The sequence below is a fragment of the Corythoichthys intestinalis genome, chromosome 16 (assembly GCF_030265065.1).
Source record: "Corythoichthys intestinalis isolate RoL2023-P3 chromosome 16, ASM3026506v1, whole genome shotgun sequence".
NCBI classification, from domain to species: domain Eukaryota; kingdom Metazoa; phylum Chordata; class Actinopteri; order Syngnathiformes; family Syngnathidae; genus Corythoichthys; species Corythoichthys intestinalis.
Genome location: NC_080410.1, coordinates 23,737,295 through 23,755,215, shown reverse-complemented (window position 1 = coordinate 23,755,215; position 17,921 = coordinate 23,737,295). Strand labels below are relative to the sequence as shown.

Below are 17,921 nucleotides of genomic sequence, written 5' to 3'. Positions count from 1 at the left end.
AGATAAGTTACTCTTGGGAGCTCAGAGGAGTGCATCTGTTCACAGCTTTAGCTGAATCAAGAATGCGATATTTAACCTAGAGCTGGGCGATATGGCCTTAAGTACTCATCACGGTAAATTGAGCAGATTTACCTCGATAACGATAAATTCGCCCAAGCGGACTGTTATATAATATGAAAATCTGAATCAATGCATGAAATACAAATGAACCGTTTCTCGTTTATTTATTTACCAGCTTTCAATTTAACATATTTAACAACATTAAATGTGTGTAAACGTTAAGTATATATATATATATATATATATATATATATATATATATATATATATATATATATATATATATATAAAATTGTAAACAGTACGCATTCAAGTATGAACATTTATAACAGCTTGTATGACTTGAACAATGTACAACATTATAAATACAGTGGCATGAAAATGTATCTGAAACTTTTGAAATTTCTCACATTTCTACATAGAATCACCATCAAATATGATCTGATCCTTGTCAAAATCACACAGATGAAAAAAACTGTTGGCTTTAACTAAAAGCACCCAGACATTTACAGGTATTCATATTTTAATGAGGATAGTATGCAAACAATGACAGAAGGGGGAAAAATAATTATTTGAACAATCACATTTAATATTTTGTCAACTGTCTGACAGACGGCCTCAGGTTTTCCTGCAAAACATCCTGATAACTTTTGAATTAATTCTTCCGTTAATGATTGCAAGTTGTCCAGGCCCTGAGGTAGCAAAACAGCCCCAAATCATGATGCTCCCTCCACCATGCTCCACGGTGGGGATGAGGTGTTGATGTTGGTGAGCTGTTCCACACATGACGTTGTGTGTTACTAACAAACAATTCAACTTTGGTTTCATCAGTCCACAAAATATTTTGACAAAACTTCTGCAGAGTGTCCAAGTGCCTTTTTGCGAACGAGCAACAATGTTTTTTTTTTTTAGACAGCAGCGGCCTCCTCTGTGGAGTCCTCCCATGAACACCATTCTTGGCCATAGTTTTACATATATTTAATGTGTGCACAGATATTGGACTGCGCCAGTAATTTCTGGAAGTCTTTAGCAGACATTCTGGGGTTCTGTTTTACCTCTCTGAGTATTCTGCTCTGAACTCTGCTCATCTTCGGTGGACGGTCACTCCTTGGGAGTGAAGCAACAGTGCCAAACTCTCTCCATTTGTAGACAACTTCTCTGACTGTTGATTAATGAACATCCAGACTTTTAGAGATGGTTTTGTATCCTTTCCCAGCTTTATACAGATCAACAATTCTTGATCGCAGGTCTTCAACAGCTCTTTTGACCGAGCAGTGATGCAAATCAGACAGTGCTCCTCATCAAGACAATTCTTACCAGGTGTGTCTTTTATAGTGGGCAGGGCAGCTTTAAACCACTCATCAGTGATTGGGCACACACCTGACTTAAATTGTTTAGTAAAAAATGGTTTCAATTGCTCTTTATGTGTCCTTAGGCAGAGGGTTCAGAGGCAGAGGGTTTTGGGTGGTTTTAGCTAAAGTAGACACTGTTTTTACATCTGTGTGATTTTGACAAAGATCAGATCACATTTAATGGTGATTTTATGCAGAAATGTGAGAAATTCCAAAAGGTTCAGATACTTTTTCATACTACTGTATCAATATGGCCACTGTGCAAAAATGTCATTGTAACACAAATGACTTACAGCAAGAGGGGCTTGAACAGTACAATTCAAACAGAGGACTTAGTATCAGACAATTTGTTAATGGCTGCTGTGACATGATTACTCAACACAAGTGTTAACTTCAAGGTTTCAGGTTTTTTTCCCCAGAGCATTTTCTGAAATACACGCACGCACACATGCACCACCCCCCACATTAAACTCTTTTGTGCCAATGAAATATTTAATATTTTATGATGGCAGTAATGACACAGAATAAATCAAGCACATACAGAAAAATACCTGTGGCCAATATGTGGTCATAATATAAACTGCACTCTTGGATTATTCTTTATCCTGACTGCTGTACCATCATAAAAGATATCAGAGAAATCACACACACACAGATACAAAATAACGTGACATACTGATTTCTAGATGCAGGCCGTGCTCAAACCACTCATTACGTTCAGCCACTTCGACAAGGTTAGAGCCACTGTCACAAGTGGCGATGGTGACTTTCACACCACACTATGAGCATCGACTAATGCTATACTCGAAACGCCTGTGGCCTGTAGCCGTCTCACTATTATCTGACTCAATCACGTTCACTTGTAACGCTAGCTGCTAGTGTTAGCGTACCGGGCTTCTGTTTGTTTGATTTTCTGATAGCCACGTGACTTCACACGTAAGCACACTGGCTGCTTTCTTAAAGGTGGATGAGTCAAGCAAAACAACACATAGTCAAAGCGGGCTGAAAAGTCTTAATTTTTTTGTTTCATTAAAACAACAAATTTACCAACATGGTCAAAATTACGTCAGTCATGGTGAACCATCTCGGTAACGGTAAATTTTCGGTCAACTGCCCGGCTATAATTTAACCCAAAAAAATAAAAAGCTTTAAACACTCATTTTAAGTAACATTTTTAGTCTAATATGCAAAAATAAATTGTTCTAAGCAGCAAATTAAGAAAATAAAATGTTAAAAAAAAGACCATCACTTATATCAAGCTACAAATCAAGTATATTCAATATTTTAAAAAAGCGTTACTCACTCTAAGCAAGCAAGCAAGCAAGCAAGCAAACAAGCAAATTCGAATCAACAAATCTAGGAAGTTAAACCTTAAAAAAGGATTAAATCATTAAATTGTAAGCAACAGAGCAACTCAGTTGTCATGAAATAAACTTGAAACACTTGTTTTCTAAGATCAAAATGTCTTATTTGTTTCTTGTTTTAACATAAAAAATCAATTCTGTTCAGAAGTTTGAGATGAATAAAGTGATTTGTTCAAGCTACATTAGCTATACACAAGCTATATTGTTAATAACATTATTTGAAAGCATTTTTTTGTTGTTGATTTAGGTGAAAAAATACCAACTTTTAGATGTATGGACTTATTAAGAACAAATAGTAATATTTACTTAAAGTAAGTGGAATAATCCTACACATTGATCTGTTAACTAGTCTTTAACACTCAAGTAAAGATTGAGAACACTATTTGACTAGATTTAAGAAAAAATGGTCATATTTACACTAGGCCTGTCAAAAATAACGCGTTAACGACCATGATTAATCTGGAAATATTAACGCATTAAAAAAAAATAACGCAATTTACCGCTCACACTAAGTTTGGCCCCAACTGCCTCCCATAGTCCCACACGCTGATGTTTACATTCTCCGCGCGGCAATGCAGGACATAATGCAGCCAGCCACGATGAGTGAGGATGATGACCAAATTCCGTTTTAAAAAGCTGCCTAATGGAAACCTGGATAAAACCAAATTTGTGTGCACATACTGCTGTGATGAACTGTCCTTCAGATCGAAGCTCAACCAGCCTAAAGTACCACCTTCGAGCAAGGCACATCTTCGCTAGTGTTAGCAATGACGCTAACACTGCAGGAACAAGCCGCAGTCATCAAGCTTCACTGGCAGAGTGCGGACTTGCCAACAAAAAGAAACCAAGTAGGTTGACTACTGCTATCGCTACATAGGTAGCCAGAGACTGTAGAGTGTAGACCCATTAACATAGTCGAAGACGAGGGCCTTGAAAATCCAATGACAAACAGCAACAACCAATGACAAACTACTAGACAGGTACAATGCAGTGCCAGCATGGACTCATGTCCACTACAGTGGTGTTATCTCAAAATGTCAACAAGCTAGTTTGCCTGAGAAGTTGGTTTAAAAAAAAAATAACAATAAGAGTATGGCTAACTTAGTGTTTCTAAACACCTTTACACACAGTTTAGTGTAATGTTTTTCAGTTAAGTGTGTGAAAATTGTTTATAAAAAAAAAAAAAAAAAATCTCACACAGCTTTCAGGCCAGATAGTGTAAAACTGCAGGTGCTGCATTTATTTGTTTGCAACTGTTGAATTTAACAGACAAGTTGTTTACACATTTTTTGAAATACTAGCTATTGTTACTGTATTGTGCTTGTCTGCTTTTTAAATTGGGAGTCAATTTTGGGTAATATGCCAAACGGTACTTGAGCCACATTGTTAGTCTGAGGCACTTTAATCTGTTAAAACTCTTTGCTGTATAATAAAGACAATTTATTTTATTTTTTATTTTATACGAGCTGAGTTGTTAAATAAAATTTTAAAACTCTATTTGGTTAATTATTAATTCATTCACACATCATACATTTCATCTTAAAACCATTTTTAAGTCAATTATAGTATTTTCCTAGATTTTTTTTCCTGAAGAGCAACTTTATTCATCCCGAGGGAAATGTAATTAATCATGATTAATCACACAATTAACATATGATTAACTAGATTAAATTTTGTAATCGTTTGACAGCACTAATTTACACGTTTTAAATTTGCAGTGCATAAGTCAGTTTATTTGGATAAAGGATGGTTTCCAAGTGCTTTTGAAAGGCAAACATGGCCAACGGCTTCTTAGCCCATTTTCTCATTTACGCTTGAATTTCTTCAAATTTGAAGGTTAAAAAAAACAAACAAAGATTGTTTTGCTACTACTAATCAGATTTCAAAAATCTTCTCAGTTATGGAAATCTTGTCAAAGGGCCTCTGAATATCTCATTTTTCATTCATTCAATTTTTGACCTAAGTGTCTATGTTGGTGGAATGGCTATTGAAATATATTTCTTTTTAAAAGTGTTTAAGGTTTGTTGTCAGGTACCGCATTTGTAATGATCAGTTTCATGTGAAAAATGTAAAACTTAAATATTCTTTTAAAAGTATTTCCCCAAAAAGCTCAGAATTTAACATGTGGCTCCTCCACAATGTTGTGTGCCATCTTGTTTATATCCATGCCTGCCAAAAGCAATAAGTGTTGACATCTCCGATGCGATTAAACTCTTCTGTGAAAGGTGCTGCTCGGCAATTCTTAACCTTTCCATCACCACCGCTAAGCTAATCTTCTCTTTGGGCCCAATTAGAGCGAATTGTGGCTAATTCGCCATCTGATTAATTCGGTGTCATGGCATGTGAGCCGATTGCAGTCCGTCTAATCAGCGGCAAAAGCCTTGGCGCCGCTCGGCGTTGTCTTCATCAATATTTCACTCCTGTGCTGAAGCTGGGAGTGGGTTCGGGGAGCTTCAAGGAGGCTTTACAGTTCACTCGGCAAATTGTTGGGAAAGGCTGTTTTGTTTTACCATCACGCACTCACTCTTCACAGACAAGCACAGCTCAATAAAAGTGAAAGCAATGTGAAATGGAAAGACTTAAGTCCGATTTCAATTGCCTTCTTGGCTGGATTTACATGGTAGCTATAAAAGCCCTATTCCAATTTTGAATATATCTCGCCATCCACCTACTAGAAATAAGCACCCCAATAGCAGCTCGCCAGGTCCACATAACAATCCCACCCACTGAACGTCAGCGCGCCAGATACGGCGGGGATCATCAATCTGACGGTCCAAATGATAGGTTACTCACTGGTCCGGGACGAACAATGCAGACAGGATGTGCAATAAATCTAGAATTTAACGGTTGACGTGTGACGTCACAACAGCGCATACCCTGAAGGCGGGCATCCGCTGCGCCACTAAACAGGAGAACACGCAGGATTCAGGATACGTCATCTCGGTGTACGGAAATTTTTATGTTAAGTGCTTTACTCAAAGTCATAATTGTGCTTTGAAGTAACTTATTGACTGCTGAACAAGTTATTCAATAGAGTGTTAATATAATGGCCTGTGTATTCAAGTGATCTGCCACTTCTGCAAGTAATTCAAAATGTATTGCATAACAACTTATGGAGGGAGAAATCACTCAAGGCCCAAGTACACTGCATGCGTGATCGTTGCGGTTCCGGTCCGACTTCGGTAAAAAATAGCGCCGGAGCCAATCCGTTCCCATTATATCCTATTGTTCAACGTATACCGGCCGCGTCAGTGCTCCGGCTTGACTGCGAACCACCTCCGGCGTGCCGCATGCCCGCCGGATGGTATAGGCTATTTTCTATTTTTGCCGGACACGCATCCGACAAAATGGGCGGAGCTGGGCCTGGACGTAACAGCCCAAGTGCCTAATCACGGTTTAAACACGAGCGAAGATGATTGATGAGCGCTTCATCATGGAGGTGGAAACCCACAAAATCATTTATGATGCAGCAGATCCTTTCTATAAGGACAATATAAAAAAGGAAGCTGCAAGGTGTCCTATTATGTGTGTTTTTCTGTCCTGATCTCATCATGATGCAGTCATGGCTGTCTCTTAATTCCAGATTAACTAAAATATCAATATGCAAAGAAAATATGTGCTCTCTCTCAGCTTCTCTGATGAGTATAGACTCCGTGTGTTTTTCGTTGTTTTAAATGGCACATTATCGCGCGCGATCATGCGAGAGCTCACGGGGGGGACGAGGTTGGCGGACCGCAGCCGTGCAGCAGCTGGTATGATTTGCCTGTTTTTGACGGACTGCGTGGCACGCAGGCAACACTGAACCGAACCGGAACCGCAACGATCACGCATGCAGTGGACTTGGGCCTTCACTCTGTGTTGCTGTAAATGTTTCAATGTTTGAATATCATTATTCAAACTGAGCCCTTCCTCCTTGTTTTTGTGTATTTGTGTCACTGCCTTGATTGCACAGATGGGTGAGCCTGGGACCAGGTGCTGCTGATCATCGTTAGCCTCACAAGGTCGCCAGATCAACAACTCACCTATGTGACTTTCAGCTAACAAAGAATCTTGTAATCCTGATACTGAGCTCATTTTTGTTTTTTTCCCCCCTAGATCCTGTACTACTTGCTTGCCAGAACGCCTGCCTGCCCATTCGCTTGTTCTATCACCAAACTGCCCACTGGATTCTTCAGATACTATCTGCCACTCCTTTTCATTGTCAATGAACTCTTCTTTCCACTGTCAGTTTCCCTCTGTCTCTGTGCTTTAACCTTAACAAATAAAATGTTTACGGTCTAAAATGGGTCATCTCAAATGTGCAGTTGCTTGTTCCAATGAAATATTTTGTGAAAAAACAATGTATTGTTTTGGTGCATTAATAGGTTTGCATTAATAAATGACACGAAAAAGTGTCGTCATTATTGCTTTTAATAGACAAATTTAATTTGCAATATCAACATGTTACAATTAGGGCTGTCAAAATTATCATATTAACGGGCGGTAATAAATTTTTTAAATTAATCACGTTAAAATATTTAACGCAATTAACGCACATGTCCCGCTTAAACATATAAATAACAGCACAGTAAAATATGTAGTTGTTGTGTTTTTCAGAGTTTTGTCGCCCTCTGCTGGCTCTTGGGTGTGACTGGTTTTATAGGCTTCAGCATCCATGAGCAATGTGTAAGTAATTATTGGCATCAACAATGGCTACTAGTTTATTTTTTGATTGAAAATTTTACAAATTTTATTAAAGCGAAAACATTAAGAGGGGTTTTAATATAAAATTTCTATAACTTGTACTAACATTTATCTCTTAAGAACTACAAGTCTTTCTATCCATGGATCGCTTTAACAGAATGTTAATAATGGTAATGCCATCTTGTTGATGTACTGTTATAATAAACAAATACAGTACTTATGTACCGTATGTTGAATGTATATATCCATCTTGTGTCTCATCTTTCCATTCCGACAATAATTTACCGAAAAATATGGCATATTTTATAGATGGTTTGAATTGCGATTAATTGTGATGAATTACGATTAATTAATTTTTAAGCTGTAATTAACTCGATTAAAAATTTTAATCGTTTGACACCCCTAGTTACAATACAATACAATGAACAAAATGGACCCCAAATTTAATACTGAAAAAGGTTTTGATACAAATCTGGCCCAGACTGGGTAACATGTGGGCCATATATGTCAGTGATACGCGGGCAGGCTGGTGGTGTGGACCCAAATGCAGGGAAACAAAACGCGGCAAGGCAGGTGGCGGTGAACTCAAAAATCGTTTCAATAATAACTAACAAAAACACAAAGTACAACCAAAAGCACTGGGGATCAAAAAGGCAAACAAAACTTACTTTATCTGAGGGACTAGTACACGAGGGCTTGGACAGAACATCGACTCTGATATTGACAATGACGCAACAAGGACTGAAAAGAAACTGGGAGCTTATATACACACAGAGACAAGGGGAACAGATGGGTGACACAGAAGGATGCAGGTTGGCGGATACACTAGGAGCAGGGACAACAGGTGAAATCAATGGGTAATCACAAGAACACATTAGGAGGGAACCAACACAAAACCTAACAATACATTAATGTAGTATCTGCTACTTTGGACCAATTCTGGCCCCAAACTGGTTATTTATCCGACAAGTGACTCCCTACTTGGGGGGTGTCCATTTTATGAAATTGTGCCAAATGTGCAATACATCTGGCCCATGTCCGCTCCGGTTATATTTTGCTATCTGGGCATGATCATACATTTGCATTTTATGGTGATTAGACATTGTGATTTTCTAGGAATGTTGTAGAAGGGATAATTTGAAAATGCATACATTGGCAGAGTTTTTTAAACATTGCTTCACATTGTTAATTTGTCAGTTTCCTAATTATTGGGGGAAATAATTAACATGATTAAACGTAATTTGGGGCAATGTGTTATTACAGAAATGTGTATGAAAGTAGTGGCATTATTCAATACCAAGTAGCTTTTGGTTTTTAGAAGTGGTTGGTATAGCCCTTTACAAAAACCTGAAAGGTCCTCGAAGTGCTTTACAACAAAGCAAAATATAGTACATAATAAATATAAGGCAGGAAAATACTATCAATCAAATGGATGTGCAGACTTGACATAACCAACATTTTGGGAGGAATATACTATCACTTCCAATTTCATCCTTACAAACATTTTGCATGGAGCGGCGGCAAAATTTAATGCCTGCTATTGCGGATGTAGTCCTATAATATTCTTCACAAAACCAATGTACCATCTCATCTTTTCCGTACAACTACAATAGCCATCACTTTGGTATTCTTGACAACCCTTTATATTAGTGACAATTGTAAAGAACACTTCATGAGGTTCACATCATTAGTGTTTTATACTGTAGGTTATTACAATTGTAATATTATATTTGAATCATATCTAATGTTCTTATTCATACAATGTTCAACATTACATTGTACAAATTCAATGGCTTCTTCAGGTCTAATGCCCCATATTTGAAATTTACCATATGTATGTCATATTGAAAGGCAATTTGTAACTAAATTGTACAATTTTCTACAACAGCTATTATATACCTATATAATCTGCATCACTCAAATCATATTTATAATGCTTGAAAGTGTCTCAGGAGAGGGAGGTTTCTGGCTGACAACTTGATGACGTTTGCGCCCTGTATTAATTAATGAGGGGTTCTAAATTTAAATGTACTTCACCCCTACACCCCAATCCCGAGTGCGTGCTCGCTTCGATGCATGTAACGAGCGAGGAGAGCTTCGTCTCGAGCCTACCAGTCAGAAAAGCGACCTGACAGATAAGTGAAGACACTCACCCGAGAGGCTCGTTAGTCGACACAAAGATGCTAAGCTAATACTTTTTGTATGATATGAACTAAGGTGGAAAGATGTATTTTTGTCGTGCCATAAATGCCAACATCCTTGATGCAATAAAAAGAGTTTGTTGCACCATTCAGATCCCGCAAGACATTTTGATAACTTCAAAGGCCGAAGGCTTTATTTCTGACATAATGTTGGAGGTCAAATCTGATTGCCACCCCTATTTTTTTTTTCTTTTTAAGCCAGGGCTCAGGAGTACTTTTGCAGCATTCAGACAAGGTCGGAGCGATCAAGTTTATAACAGAATATGGTAGGAAATAACAAAAAGTAAACCCTGGCAGACAGTTGTTAGATTTACGAGAGGTAGACTATTGTGCTCAAGGGCCTTGTTTGATTCTTAAAACAGAAAAAAACCTTCATTGGTCCAACAATGAGGAACATTGAAAAAAAAAAAAAAAAAAAAAAAAAAACCCCGCGGGTGTTCAAATTAAGCTTTAAATTTTGAGTTACAGCTAAAGGGAAACTTGGATTTAAAGACTAATAGGCTCTAAGAAGCCACAATTCTTCTACCAAAATATGTTAAAAATATGTTAAAGTATTGCCATTGACTTAAAACTCTATAATACTTAGTACATGTTTTGACCTACGGAGGACGCCATGTTTTTATACCTGCAATGGACACACGGGGTGACGACGTAGATTGTCACTCGACGAATACAACCGGGTTATTACAATTTCTTTTAGATGTTTTAGACATGAGACGTCCAAAACATTTGCAAATCGGTTAAAAGTGGCAAGTACTTACTATTTGTGTTTTTATTGACTCTTTTATTACCTTTTCATTGCCTCAAAATAGTTTTTGCATGTGTTTCCCTCTCATACTTTTAAGCATTGTGTTTTCTTGTGGTAGCTTGAAAGCAGATTGTTCATCTGTTGACCACATTAGTCACATAGCGTATTTAAACCACCCTTATTTGATGTTATTACGTTTAAATATTTTCTTAAGGGCTTGGGGGCAGCGCAGCCCATCCCTCCTCCCGCAGCCCAGCAAAGGAGCCATCGTCACCCCCCCGGGATCCAGGGTGGTCCCCCGGACCACCCGCGCTCCCATCAACTGACCTTCAGGGATGGGAAGAGGGGATGCACCACCAACCCCACGCCCACCCCCTCCCCCAATGTAGCACATTTTGGCAGAACACCGTTTTTTTCCCTACTTTCCTCTCGTCTTATCCCGTCTTTCCTGTTTGTTTTGTTTTTTTCTGCTCATTTTGTGAAATATCGACAGTGCTGTCATGCTCATTAATGTTCCTCTCAGGCTGAAATTGAAAGGGTTGAACAGATGACATGTTTATGTCACTAGAGTCATACTTTGGAAGCACGGCAGCGCAAACATGTGACATCACCGCCCTGTGACTTTAACAACAATGGCGACCTACTTTTAAAAACTACAAGTCTTTCTATCCGTGGATACCTTTAAAACGAGCGGTAGGGTTATAATCAAGGGTTGGGATTACATTTTCAACCTATGTCTTCAAGTAAGGATCAGGGCTTTAAGCTTTCAAAAAAAAAAAAATCGGAGCGAGGAGTTTAAACATGGGAAGGTTTAGGTTTTATGTTTGGATTCCAGTCAGAAGTTTATGATTAAAGCCAGGGTTAGTTTTTTTTATTATTTTTTTAAATGCTTAAAGGAGCCATATGTAAAAAAAATACATTTCAATTTTTGTTTGAATGGCCCTGGTATTTCAACAGACATTAAAGAAACATGTATTTTTTTTTTTTTGCAAATACTTGTAACACGGTTCTGAAATGTACAGCCTAGATTTTCCAATTTTAAAAGTCTATTGTCAGGCTCTAAAAGTTGTTATTGTTTTGATTCTGTTTAGGACGGATGTCCCTGCCTCCGTCAATCAGCCAATTACAAGATCTGTTCTTTTATCTGCATCCTTATATGCCTTGGAGGTGCCTTCGATCAATGGAGACAACTGAAAACGAAAAAAAATTGACGATGCATGCCAAAATTGCAGGATTTCTCCTCGACAGGTGACAGTTTTCCTATATTACTTTCATGTATGACCAAATGACATTTTTTTTTAAACCAAATGACATTTGTAATATGAACAAAGTTGATGGCGTCTTTACTAGGGTACGTATGTTGGTAAGTATTGAAATTAAAATGGATTGAGGAATTAATTCTTTGTGGATGCTGTCAATGCATTACCAAATGTGATTTTCTTTGCAAACGTGCTTATACGTTTAGAAAAGCAATTCCAAAAGTACCATTCCCATCATGGCAAATGAGACCAACCTGAAGCGAGAACTCAGCTCTGTTATCTTTGTGTTAACCTCCCTTGCTAAAAATACAAATTGTTATTATGCCATTTGGAACCCTGTAGACATAGCTTGTACTCATTTATTTTTTGGTACCTAATAGACATCGGTGGTCAGCTGCACATGCTGTATGTTCGCATGATCATTGCTGACATTTGTGTGCAGTTTGTTAACTTTGTCTGTTCTGATTGAAATGCAACAATTGACTCGCTGCTTGCGACTGGATGTTCTTTCATCGCAGCTTCATTTGCCATTGCTGAGCACTTATTTGTAAACCCAAAGGGAAGAGGGGTGTTGTTCTTTTAAATATTTTGATTCTGGTTGCTTTACCATTTTTTTTTTTTTTTTTTAAACCATAGAGAATTAATGTCTGAATGTAAAGGACGTATGTTGTTCAGATATATATTTTATAGCAGTATGAAAAAGCATCTGAACCTTTTGGAATTTCTCACATTTCTGCATAAAATCACCATCAAATGTGATCTGATATTTATCAAAATCACACAGATGTAAAAACAGTTTCTGCTTTAACTACAACCACCCAAACATTTATAGGTTTTCATACTTTAATGAGGATAGTATGCAAACAATGACAGAAGGGGGGAAATAAGTAAGTTAACCATCACATTTAATATTCCATGACCCCCACCCCCCTTTGGTGGCAATAACTTCAACCAGACGCCTTCTGTAGCTGCAGCTCAGTCTGGCACATCGATCAGGACTAATCCTGGCCCATTCTTCTCTACAGAACTGCTGTAATTTGGTAAGATTCCTGGAATGCCTGGCATGAATTGCTGTCTTTAGGTCATGCCACAGCATCTCAATGGGGTTCAAGTCTGGACTTTGACTTGCCTACTCCAGAACGTGTACTTTGTTCTTCTGAAACCATTCGAAGTTGATTTACTTCTGTGTTTTGGATCATTGTCTTGTTGCAGCATCAATCCTCTTTTTAGCTTCAACTGTCTGACAGATGTCCTCAGGTTTTCCTGCAACACATCCTGATAAACTTTTGAATTCATTCTTCCATTAATGATTGCAAGTTATCCAAGCCCTGAGGTAGCAAAACAGACCCAAATCATGATGCTCCCTCCACCATGCTTCACGGTGGGGATGAGGTGTTGATGTTGGTGAGCTGCTCCAATTTTCCTCCTCACATGACGTGTGTTACTCCCAAACAATTCAACTTTGGTCTCATCAGTCCACAAAATATTTTGCCAAAACTTGTGTGGAGTGTCCAAGTGCCTTTTTGTGAACATTAAACGAGCAACAATGTTTTTTTTAGACAGCAGTGGCTTCCTCTGTGGAGTCCTCCCATGAACACCCTTCTTGGCCATAGTTTTACACATAGTTGATGTGTGCTCAGAGATATTGGACTGTGCCAGTGATTTCTGTAAGTCTTTAGCAGACACTTTAGGGTTCTTTTTACCTCTCTGAGTATTCTGCGCTGAACTCTTGGCGTCAATTTTCGTAGACGGCCACTCCTTGGGAGAGAAGCAACAGTGCCAAAGTCTCTCCATTTGTAGACAACTTCTTTGACTGTCAATTAATGAACATCCAGAATTTTGGAGATGGTTTTATGTCCTTTCCCAGCTTTATACAAATGAACAATCCTTGATCGCAGGTCTTCAACAGCTCTTTTGACCAAGCTGTGATGCACATCAGACAGTGCTCCTCATCAAGACAATTCTTACCAGGTGTGTGTTTTATAGTGGGCAGGGCGGCTTTAAACCACTCATCAGTGATTGGGCACACACCTGACTTAAATTGTTTGGTAAAAATTGGTTTCAATTACTCTCCTTAGGCAGAGGGTTCACTTACAAAATTTCCCCCCTTCTGTCATTGTTTGCATGCTATCCTCATTAAAATATGAAAACCTATAAATGTTTGGGTGGTTTTACTTAAAGCAGACACTGTTTTTAGATCTGTGTGATTTTGACAAAGATCAGATCACATTTGATGGTGATTTTATACAGAAATGTGAGAAATTCCAAAAGGTTTAGATACTTTTTCATACCACTGTATACAACATGGCACATCCTGTTGAAGTCGCTAGGCTCTGTATAGAAGGCGCCGGGGTTAAATGCTACTTCAACTGTTACAGATGTGATATAAAACTTTCGTGGGAAATCCCTACGTGAATGACAGCTCATAATAATGGAGACTCACCCGCTGTTCCTGCGTGGCCACAAAGGTCTGGAAGCCAGGGGCAACGCCAAAGCCCAGCTCGTGCACGAAGGGGGGCTCGGCCTGGCTGTGGATCTGGACTCGGACTCCCGCTTCGAATGCTGTGTCCTCTGCAAGGGATACAAATGTATCTTCTTCACATTCAGAAGGAGACAGACCACCTAATGTTAGCTTTGATTTTGAGTTGAATCTGTACTTTCTAGCATGCCTAGCGGCATTTCGCAAATCAGTGTCAAGAACCAGAAGTTTCTTCTTAAATGAGTCTTTGCTTCTTTTTCCCCTGTGGTTTAGTGTTAGTCGTTAGTCGAGATCCTTATCCACCATCCGCACAATCTTTCGTTGAAATCTCTCGTCAATTTTTCTTTTCCGTCTACATTTAGGGAGGTTAGCCACAGTGCCATGGACTTTACACTTATTGATGACACTGCGCACGGTAGACAGAGGAACATTCAGGTCTTTGGAGATGGACTTGTAGCTTTGAGAATGCCCATGCTTCCTCACAATTTTGCCTCTCAAGTCCTCAGACAGTTTTTGGTCTTCTTTCTTTTCTCCATGGTTAATGTGGTACACACAAGGACACAGGACAGAGGCTGAGTCAACTTTAATCCATTTTAACTGGCTGCAAGTGTGATTTAGTTATTGCCACCTCCTGTTATGTGCCACAGGTAAGTAACAGGTTCTGTTAATTACACAAATTAAAGAAGCATCACATGATTTTTCAATAGTTGCCAATACTTTTGTCTGGCCCATTTTTGGAGTTTTGTGTAAAATTATGATGATTTAATTTTTTTTCTTTCATTCTCTTTTGTGTTTTTTCATTGCAAGTAAAATAAATGAAGATATTACTACCACAGCATTTGTTAATTGCAATCATTTTCTGGGAGAAATTGAGCATTATCTGACAGAATTGCAGGGGTGCCAATGCTTTTGGCCAGCAGTGTTCTTAAACACAAAAGGTGTACGAAGTTACATGTACAGTCAAAATGGCATTAAAACTTCTTAAATTATTTTATCACTAATTGACCGCCAATACATTTGAACTGGGAGAGTGTCAGTGAGTTCGTTCATTAGCTGCCAATCCTCCCACTTCAAATGGATTGGGGGTCTATGGCAGCCAACAAGTTAATCAAAGTTTATTGGCGAGGCTCAAACTTAAAATGGCATTTCATTTTTTTTCAATGGGGAATGATGATTTGAGATATAAGGTTACTGTTTTACATCTCGAATGAGAACAAGGAACAAAACAAACTTGCATCTCTAACCCTAAATGAACCACTATTTTTATTAGGTTATGAATTCACACAATATTAGAGCACAGCATTGCCCCCCCACCATCCTCCAGGAATGGCACCATGTGCTGCTCAATCTGTACCACATGCCAGAAACTGTCACTGACAGTGGAACTACCATTAAATGCATTTAGCTGTGCTCATTTATTCATAAAACGCGTTGGACACCACAACAGATGGGAGATGACATCTACCGGTAATTGTTTTGTTTTGAATTGTTCTGGTGTACTACGAACTCTTTGATAAAAGGCATTAATCTAAGTCGTTTGTAAATTTAATCATACTCAATTAAGAATAATGGATATGCCCGACGTCTAAAAAAAAAAAAAAAAAAAATGAATTGCTTAAGGAAAAGCTTTCTCATTAAGAATGTATACAACCTGTTGGCTGTGAAGGAGTTTGATGAAAGACCTTGAACAAATGTGCACAAACAAAATACTAGTTAGCACGTAGAAATCAACAACATCACTCTATCATTGTACTCGTCTTCATTGTAAACATTCACTTAACACCCCTCTCATCCATCCATTAACTTTAAGACCATAAAACATGCCACCAATGCCATGGCGACAGCTTGGACGCAATAAACGTCCTCTGCTGTGTTTTTGCCGGCCAGCAAGGAAGGAGACAAAAATTTTGGTAATAGCTGAAAAGAAAAAGCATTGATCTGGTGCTCCTTAGTAGGGTCCTTGAATTGACAGGGGGAAAAAAAGAATCACATAAAGTCTTGAGATGAAATTGAGCACTGTTAAAACAAGAAATCTCTCGGGCTTGTAGTGTTTGCAATGCAGCAGAATCAATAGGACGGTAGTGTTGATTTACCAGTAAAAAAAAAAAAAAAAAGGTTAGGTGTGATAGAGGAAAACAACTGGCAGTAAATGATTTAACCCTTTCAGAGACAGTGATCCGTACAGTGGACATCGATTCAAAAGTTATCAGTATCTTAACTCATTCACGGCCAGCCCAAGTCACAAAGTATGTGTTGTGGCTGTTAGTAAAAGAGCGAAATTGATATAGTTGATCGAATGATCGCTTCCAGCCTCTCGCAGTTGGTTTGGGCATCTATTACCATCAATGCAGCATCAACCAGCAAAGAGTTAAGGTATGTGAGGTCACAAGAGATTTATAAAACAATAAATAAATTTTGTATTTATTTGTATTTATTTATTTTAGGGCTGTCAAACGATTACAATTTTTAATCGAGTTAATTACAGCTTAAAAATTAATTAATCGTAATTAATCGCAATTCAAACCATTTATAAAATATGCCATATTTTTCTGTAAATTACATATATATACTGTAAAATAAATTGTTGGAATGGAAAGATAAGACACAAGATGGATATTTACATTCAACATACGGTATATACGGACTGTAGTGTGCATTTCACTCTACTGTCATTTAAATCTGTCTATGCTGTCCTCACTCCGAAGCGTCTACTTTTTCCAAAGCTAGACAGCTAGTGAACGACGCCATAATAATCAGACTTCTTTTCATCAGACTTTTTCATCTGATTTATTAATAAAATGGCCTCAAACCATTGTCCTCTTTAGACCGTCGTAAAACTACAAAAAAAAAAAAAAAGTACACAAGCATTGCATTAGCAACAACGTTAGCTTAGCACGCTATACAGGTTCACAAAACAAACAAAAAGCGTCTCATACAAAAAATATAACATTTCGCTTACTAACATAATATGTACATTATTTACAACAACCATACTTACGGACAAATCTTGTCCAAGGATCATATAAGCACAACATTACAACGTAGGCGTCAGCCCGAGACGTCCTGCAGCCATAACTGGCAAGACAACAATAAACCATGTCGCAAAGCAACCACAAGAGTTCGCTGTTAGACAGCATAAAAAGCCTTGCTGTAAAACTTACCAAAAGGCAGAATACTGTCTGAGCGGGACATGTGCGTTAATTGCGTCAAATATTTTAACATTTAAAAAATTAATTACCGCGCGTTAACGCGATAATTTTGACAGCCCTAATTTATTTATTTATTTGCTATTTAAAAAACTGATCCCTCAGCTCAAAATTGATCATTCAATAAATTCAGTTGCAGCAACACTAATACTACATTTCGATGTCGAATGGGAAGCGCAAAATATCGTCCTGTGGACCAAAATTGGCCCCGGGGCCGCAAGTCTGAGACCCCTGTCTATATGAACTCCACGGAAACATTTAAGAAACAAAAGTCATAATTCAAGCATCAGAAGGTTAACGAAACCTTTTTTTAATGTGCAAACAAAATACACTCACCGGCCACTTTATTAGGTACACCTGTCTAACTGCTCGTTAACAATTTCTAATCAGCCAATCACATGGCGGCCACTCAGTGCATTTAGGCATGTAGACATGGTTTAAGACAATCTCCTGCAGTTCAAACGGAGCATCAGTATGGGGAAGAAAGGTGATTTGAGTGACTTTGAATGTGGCATGGTTGTTGGTGCCAGAAGGGCTGGTCTGAGTATTTCAGAAACTGCTGATCTACT

The 17,921-nt window shown here is 38.3% G+C and overlaps 1 protein-coding gene and 1 long non-coding RNA gene across 6 annotated transcripts in view; one reads left to right on the top strand and one right to left on the bottom strand.

Moving 5' to 3' along the window:
- The window catches only part of asic2 (acid-sensing (proton-gated) ion channel 2), a 438,649-nt gene that overhangs the window by 38,170 nt on the left and 382,558 nt on the right, over nucleotides 1–17,921 (bottom strand). For all 5 annotated transcript variants that reach the window (XM_057860977.1, XM_057860978.1, XM_057860974.1 and 2 more), the window contains one exon: nucleotides 14,111–14,238. In XM_057860977.1, coding sequence (XP_057716960.1) covers nucleotides 14,111–14,238 — 128 coding nt within the window. The remainder of the gene's footprint in view (nucleotides 1–14,110; nucleotides 14,239–17,921) is intronic.
- LOC130931848 (uncharacterized) lies at nucleotides 9,710–14,806 on the top strand. Its single transcript, XR_009067310.1, has 3 exons — nucleotides 9,710–9,926; nucleotides 11,500–11,656; nucleotides 14,046–14,806. It is a non-coding gene; the product is annotated as an uncharacterized LOC130931848 (long non-coding RNA).